The sequence below is a fragment of the Rhagoletis zephyria genome, unplaced genomic scaffold, assembly GCF_001687245.7.
Source record: "Rhagoletis zephyria isolate East Lansing unplaced genomic scaffold, Rhagoletis_zephyria_1.1 Rzeph_scaffold_14611, whole genome shotgun sequence".
Classification (NCBI taxonomy): domain Eukaryota; kingdom Metazoa; phylum Arthropoda; class Insecta; order Diptera; family Tephritidae; genus Rhagoletis; species Rhagoletis zephyria.
This window is the reverse complement of record NW_016171680.1, coordinates 469-8,540: the sequence shown is the minus strand read 5'-3', so window position 1 is coordinate 8,540 and position 8,072 is coordinate 469. Positions and strand designations below refer to the sequence as shown.

Genomic DNA, 8,072 nt, shown 5'->3' with positions numbered 1-8,072 from the left:
GCAAAAGCAAGGATCCAAGTTAGGGTTGGAGTGGATTGTTACATTTTTTTTTTTTGTTTTGCCTTAAACCGACCCTAACTAATGTTAATGTTGGAATGGCCCATACATAAATAATAATATAAATAGAAAATAAGATAAAAAAGTATACTAAAGCGAAAATTTATAAACGTAAGCAGAAATTTCATTACACTTAGGTATTTCCTGTTAAAATGTAATTGATATCGACAAGTATTTATTTTTCGAACTCTTCAAGTTTTTCTATTGCTGGAACTTATCTTTTTAAGCAAACAATGTATAAAAAACATACATACATACATTTATGTGCCATACAACCGTTTTGGCTCAACAATAATTCGCATTGACTTTGCAACGGTTTTGGTTTTGGTGTCGGTCATAGACATATCTAATGAGCGTTTTTATAATCGCAATAGCCTTCAACTCCGCCATAATCGCATTGCAAGCATGGCGGTTCGCGTGTATTTTTCTGCAATTAAATCAATAACTCTAATGGTTGTTTAGCTTTATTTCGTTGAAAATTTTACAATTGTATTTCCAGCACTAATACAATGGTGCATACTGTACATACATACATACATATGTGTGTAAACAAACGATACTCACAGTTGCGGTTAAATAAATAACATTAAAATATAAAAAGATAAAAAATATTTCATTGGAAAATAAAGTTTGCCGTCAGTTGTTCTCTGACCAGTAATTGACAGAACATCAAGTGCTGTCAAATATATTTTTCTCTTTTTGGCCAAGTTAAGCATATCACGCCAGTCGGTTCTTTTCTGTGCCAATTGACGTCAATTGAATATTCTAAGTGGAGCCAAGCCCTTCTCAACCCCATGTTTCTAGCGCAGACAAGGCCTTAATCTCCCTCTGCTTCCACCGGCGGACTTCGTGTTGAATACTTTCAGGCCTAGATTGTTTGTGTTCATTAGTACGACAAAACGTATGTTGTATGTTGTTGGAAAGCTCTGGCAGCCCGTCGTTCTGTCGTCTGCGGTATTTGTTTTCACCAACACACAAAGGCCCGTAAATCTTCAGCAGACTCTTGCACTCGAATTATCAATTGAAGGTATCAGGTTCGCCGTGAAAGATTTTAGTATTTACATTTTTATATATCAAGGTCCGCTTTCCAATAACTTGATTGGAAAAACACCCCCGAAATTATACCAGCCCAACGTTCGACGTTTTTTCTGCGAGCTTAAAATGTTAATTTTGCTTGTAACCTGTACAGTTCCTGGCGTGACTATATTTGATCGCTAATCTTCACCCCTGATGCTCATTGGCCTTTTTAGGTTATCCGGAACGTTGTTGTTGTAGTTGTTGCTGCTGTTGTTGTTGTTGTTGTTGTTGTGCTTGTATATGTGCTACATTGATTTAAAGCAGTTATGGGCACCGCCTTGCCCGCGGGCAAAGCTCTTTTAAGCCTTCTAAACATTTTGTATAGGCGCGTCCAGAGTAAAAGCTCTCTCTGCCCATCGCTGATTTAAAGTCACTACAGGTATGTAATTGTACCGTTTTTCTGTCCGCTACTGTACATAAACATGGACGTATGTATGTACATATACCTACATATGTATTTATGTCCGAACGGAAACTTGTTTCTAATATTTTCGCTGATTTTTAAACATTGCATTGCAAACTAACATATTTATACATATATATGTACATATGTGCCCATAAATGCGTTGGAGCAGCTTTTTGTAAAAGATATCATGTTTCTATATCTCTGTAAATTTCCGTAAACGATCACATGCTGGCGTGGTTTGTCTTTTAAATATACAAATGTATGCACATCTATCTCAATCGTTTGTAACTGCTTATAAACATATTGCACTTTTCTTAATGATCAATTAAGTCATTCCATTAATTAACATTCCCAACTATTTTTTGCAGTTTATTCACATCACAAAATGGGTCTACTCAGCGAAGGCAGTCCACTCTCTTGGGAGGAAACCAAAAAACTAGCCAGTCATGTGCGCGAGCATGGTATTACTCAATTCATAAATCTCTATCACAGGCTGAAAGATCGCACAGGTGACATACTCAAATGGGGTGATGAGGTCGAATATATAATTGTGAAGTTCGACGATGCTAATCAAGTGGCACGCGTCTCACTCAAAGCTCAGAAACTTCTAAATAAACTCAACGAAAAAGAGCTGGCCGATCCTAATGGTGTCAAATCATTATGGCGTCCCGAATATGGTGCTTACATGATTGAGGGTACCCCAGGCAAACCTTTCGGTGGCCTAATGGCACACTTCAATTTGGTTGAGGCAAATATGCGCTATCGGCGCACAGAGGTCACAGAATTGCTAGATAAAGATGAGTGTGTTATGTCTATAACGAATTTCCCACGGCTGGGCGCACCTGAATTCACCCATCCTATTTACTATCCAAATCCGAACGATCCGAATAGCTCGGCTAAATCATTATATTTCCCAGATGAAGCCATATATCCGGGTCATCCACGCTTCAAGACGCTAACACGTAATATACGTAAGAGACGTGGCGAAAAAGTCGCCATCAAATTAAAAGGTATGAGGCAATCATGATTCGCGATTATTGAATCATGTGAGGAAATATCGTAAATAGAAACAAGTAATTCAATTATATCTATTTCATTTTCAGTTTATAAAGATGTAAATACAAAGCTTCCCGTTGAGGGTGCACCAAAAGATGAACCAGATGTCGTTTTACTCGACGCCATGGGTTTCGGTATGGGCTGTTGTTGCCTGCAACTTACATTCCAAGCCTGTAACATAAATGAGGCACGCAAACTATACGATCAACTTGCGCCACTGTGTCCCATCATGTTGGCACTAACTGCAGCATCGCCTATATATCGTGGCTACCTAACAGAGTCGGACTGTCGTTGGAATGTGATCAGCTCCTCGGTGGATTGTCGCACAGAGGAGGAGCGTGGTCTGCGACCATTGCGTCAAAACAAATTTCGTATCGCCAAATCCAGGTATGACTCGATTGATTCATATCTCTCACCAGAAGGCGCTAAATACAACGATGTGCCACTTACTTATGACGAAGCAGATTATAAACGGTTACGCGATGGCGGCATTGATCCGTTGCTGGCACAGCATGTGGCACATCTGTTCATACGCGATACAGTCTCACTGTTCAGCGAGAAAGTCGATCAAAATGACGAGGAAGACACAGACCACTTTGAGAATATCCAATCTACCAACTGGCAAACAATGCGCTTCAAGCCACCACCACCAAATTCGTCGATTGGCTGGCGCGTGGAGTTCCGGCCATGCGAGGCACAGATCAGTGACTTCGAGAATGCTGCCATTGTATGCTTTGTAGTGCTGCTGACACGAGTCATACTGTCGTATCAATTGAATTTCCTAATACCCATTAGTAAGGTAAGCGAGTTTAAACAATGAACAGGAAATTTAGAATTCTACATACACATTTAATTGTAGTGAACATAGAAAACAAATATAAATTTCATAGATAGCTAACATATGTACATACATATGTATGTAAATGTTGCTTGTTGCAGGTTGATGAAAACATGCAAACTGCTCAGAAACGTGATGCTTGCCGCAAGGAAAAATTCTGGTTCCGCAAAACTTCGCGAAAGAATTGCTATCTAAACAGCAATGGCGTTAACGGTGTACACAACGGCACTAAAGAGAATGGCGAAATTAATCATGAGGAATATGAATTGCTCACAGTGGGTGAGATTTTCAACGGAAAGGTAAACTGAAAAAATATCTTCTTAAATAAATAGAAACTAATAAATAAATCTTCCTGACAACTATCTCCAGGCTGATTCATTCCCTGGCCTAGTTCCGCTTATTCGCAGTTATTTGCAGTCCATGGAAGTTGACACAGACACACATTGCACTATTGAGCAGTATTTGCGATTTATAGAGAAGCGTGCTTCTGGTGAACTGGTCACTACAGCGACTTGGATACGCGAAAAAGTGTTAAATCATCCCGATTATAAGTGAGTAAATATAATCAGATATAATTTATTTTAGGTATACATATTTCTGTGCTGAATGGTTTCATACAAAAATTTTCGAAAAATAATACAGGCCTATTAAAATAGGAACAAATTTTGGTATGGCAAATTTTATAGCTGTTTTTGATGAACTTTTCTGTGCTGATTACGAATCCATAAGTGTAAAGTTTCCATCAGCTTCAGATTTAGAGAAAAGCTAGGTCAAAGTGTAAAAAAACCGCGATTTTGAAAGATTTTAGAAGCTCTTGCAAAGAGGTGTTAAAGGCCTTCCTTTAAGGCTTAAATTAGGGCTTGAACTTTGGACGGCAATCCCTAAAAATACCATTCGTACACTTTGACCTTAAAGTCACTTAAAGTTATTGCACAGCTAAAACTTATTTTTGCAAAATGGTTTTTCCCAAAGCACACTTTTCCAGTATTTTTCCCCTGTATTTTTTGCCCTGTTCATTTACAGCACGACAAAGCGTCCAATTAAAAATTGTCGCTGATAACACGTCTCCTTTTTTATCTCCTTATGAACTTCTCTGATGTCTTTCTTTTTATATATACTTTGTAGGAAGTGTTTTTTATTGTCATAATAACTAGAATAATTGGTTTGCCAGGGACCTTAAAACTCATCAGCGTACCCGGTATTTATCATTTGGTTACACTATCGAAGGCTTGTTTAAAATCTACAAATAAAAGATCCTTATTCTATACATATCACTTTTCCATTCATTGTATGACGGCGAAAATTTTGTCTATAGTTGATCTTCCTGGGTGAAGTGTACACTATTAATTAAATAGTACTCTCTCACTGTATTGCTTATTCTTATATGAATTTTACTATTTGTAAACTAATTTTTTTTCACTTCACAGGAAAGACTCTGTCATGAGTGATCGCATAAACTATGATTTGCTTAAACGAATCCAGAACATTCAAGAAGGCAAAGTAATCGAGCCCACGCTACTTGGTAAAGGCAATCATTCCAAGACGAAAGATACGCTGCCACCTGCGCTCCAGAAACAGTTAGAATTGAACGGCTGCTGCGAGAACAAATGACCACCCAATGCGCTGGCGCAAACTACGAATGGGCAATGTTGTGATGAGCAGTAAATTGTATGTGTAATACGTAGAAGTTAAAAATGTGATGCTATAGGTTTACGATGATGGCGATCTTTTATACCCATCGTCGAAGCTGCAAATTGATTTTTTTTTTTTTTGTTATTCAAAAACAAATATGAGGGAAAAGAAAAAATTTGACTAGTTGATAAAGTTTAATGGAAAATTAATTAATACACAGCTGACTGGAAAATAAGCGTATTAGAAATTTAAATTGATATTGTCTTAAAAAAATTGTATACACCCATATGTCTGCGTGACCATGAATAAAATTTACTGTTTTGAGATTGTTGATTATTATCCTTAAATATTATGTGGCGACATAGGATGAGTTTAATGTTTAATGTGTCTCCCTTCATTGAGATACGTTGTGAAATAAAAACTACAAATAGTTGTGAAGTATTCTATGTATGCATGAGCACTGAAAACTATTAAAAATGGGTGTTCACAAGACCAAAATATTAAAACGTTTAGTTAATATATTTACTAGATCTTTATTATAAGCTATTTAATTGCCTACTTATAAATGCATTTAAGATTTACCTGTTTGATTAATTATACCTACCTTATGAGCCAATCGAAGTAATTCGAACCAATAGATAACGGAAATTCAAAAATATTTGAAAGTGTTTTGAAATCACAATGTGCTTTAGTTCTTTGAAAGAAAAAAAACAAGACAGTTTATGAACTACTTTTAATTGAAAATCAGAAATAAAAGCAAGAGTACTTTACTTATTAAACCTTATCACAAACCACGCAAAAAACAAGACGCCTATTTTTTGGTACTAAAATTTTAAATTTCTGAAAGCCTTTATTTCGGTAAGTATATTTGCAGTATTTGCGGTATTTGCAGAAATAATAAAATTCAACGCTTCGATTTTAAAAGGCCAGAGAAAAAGGTATGGAATGCCTGATTTTGTAGAGGAAATTCGATACCTGAGAAATTTTACCAGCTTCCAAAAACATTCACTGCCGGCAAAAAGTATTGGCACAGCTGCTTTTTACAATATATGCAACAATTTTTATTGCAATATTTTACCGCCAATTTTTTATAAAAATATGGTTCATTCTACAACAAAAAACATAAAAATATAATTTCTAAACTTTGCGCAAAACTGGCGAAAATACAGATCTTTTATAATCAGATTTTTTATAATTTTGTTCAGTATTCAGATTTGTAGCCCAATCAATTTTATTATACTAAAGTAGAAGCTCTAAGTAGCTACGAATTACCGTTAATTTTTGGCATTTTTTTTCTATTTTATATATTTATATAAAATTATAGTTTAAAAAACTAAAACCTCCCTATTATAATTGCCATTCGTACTGTCATCAGGTATGTAACTTGAGAATAGAAATCGCTGCATCTTTTAGGCGCATCAATGTTACATAGTTACATTCCGAGGTAATAAAAGGAAGGTAAAAAATGCAAAACACCTTCAACAAACAATTGCATTCTCAATAATCAATGCAATTTTTCACTAACTCCGAACTTGCATTTTTTATACTAGAATTTAATAGACTACAAAACTGCATACTCAAGAAAATTCGAAAAAATCTGAATAAAAAGTTGAAAACTTGTATGAAAATTAATTGAATTTCGCGAGTTTTGTACAAAGTTAAAGAATTATATTTTTAAGTTTTTCGTTGTAGAATGAACCGTATTTTTATCAAAAACTAGCGGTAAAATACTATAATAGAAATTGGTGCATACATTGTGCAAAATTCGCTGTGTAAATACTTTTTTCCGACAGTGTACATAGATACACGCGTCAATGCCGGAGGTTAAGAAATTGAATTGGATTTCAGAAACTCACGATCTCCCTAAATCGAGTGTTGAAAATTCTTCCCCGGATTATGTAGAATAAATGGATTTTAGAAAGTATTCTGGGCTATCGCTGAATCCATCGTTGTTGCTACCAATATATTCATTCAAAGTGCATATAAATATGTATGCCACGGTCGAAGCTATTCGTATTCAGTGATTTCACGAAAAATCGGTATACGATGGATTCAGTGATAGTCTTCATTGAGTTTGGAAGAGGACAGAAGTAAAATTATATTGACCTTACGGTAGTTGGGAATGTTACGCAATGAGTCACAGTAAGTAATTACAAATGCCTATAAATTTCTTAAAACATTTTATGACAGCTTTCAATTAGTTACATTTATTAAAAAAAGCTATATGTATTTATACTTTCTCCATTGCACAATAGTAACATTACCATTATTGAGTCGCACAAAGCGAAACTTCATCTCGGCTTAATTCTAAATAGAGTCCGGGCGGTAAGCGCGGTACATGTTCATTTCATTTGGAAAGGTTTTGAACAGTTCTAGTAGCATATTCGCCTTAAATTTGCGGTAGGCATCAATTTTTCCTTTGACTTCTTCGTTCTTAGCCAAGGCTTTCTCAACACAATCTTTTGTATATAGCTGTGGGTTTTTGTCTTGATCAATGTAATCGAACACTTCGAATGGCACAAATACATCCTGCACTTGGTTTTTAAGTTTGTCAATCTCCTGAAGACCAGTCACCAAGCCTTGACTGCGAAAATAGGGAGTGAATTATAGCATATGTAAATACTTATTGAGCTCAACCAGTACGTGATACTTACATTTTTTGATTTAATACATTTTGACCCTATGGAGCAATATAAATAAAAAATAAATTACAAACTAACACAGGTGTCTTTGTTTGCTACAAACCTGCGGTTGAAAATCACTGACTATAATCCGAATTTGTCGCACATTCTCAATAAACATCTCCAACTGCGTCTCTAAATTTTCCAATGGGGCAGACATTTCGCAATATTAACAAAGTTTTTGCTGTTTTAAACAATTAAAAACGAAAATTTACAGATCGCTGCACACAAATTTTGGGTAGATTTTACGAATTTGCGAGTAAAACAAAAGTCGCCACAATTGACAGTTTGCACCATTGCTGCCATATTTGGCAAAATTGCTGCA

The 8,072-nt window shown here is 35.7% G+C and overlaps 2 protein-coding genes across 2 annotated transcripts; one reads left to right on the top strand and one right to left on the bottom strand.

Annotated features, from left to right (window-relative positions):
• Positions 1-613: 613 nt before the first annotated feature.
• Gclc (glutamate--cysteine ligase) lies at positions 614-5,869 on the top strand. The gene is made up of 6 exons (XM_017634948.1): positions 614-639; positions 1,907-2,550; positions 2,644-3,395; positions 3,536-3,733; positions 3,804-3,985; positions 4,862-5,869. The coding sequence occupies exons 2-6, from the start codon at positions 1,926-1,928 to the stop codon at positions 5,043-5,045; spliced, it is 1,941 nt and encodes a 646-aa protein (XP_017490437.1). The 5' UTR covers positions 614-639; positions 1,907-1,925; the 3' UTR covers positions 5,046-5,869.
• Positions 5,870-7,245: 1,376 nt separating this feature from the next.
• Positions 7,246-8,061, bottom strand: MED10 (mediator complex subunit 10). Its single transcript, XM_017634947.1, has 3 exons — positions 7,812-8,061; positions 7,721-7,746; positions 7,246-7,650 (listed from the first exon to the last, which is right to left on the bottom strand). Exons 1-3 carry the CDS (start codon positions 7,905-7,907, stop codon positions 7,374-7,376), a joined length of 399 nt encoding a protein of 132 aa, XP_017490436.1. The 5' UTR covers positions 7,908-8,061; the 3' UTR covers positions 7,246-7,373.
• Positions 8,062-8,072: the final 11 nt, after the last annotated feature.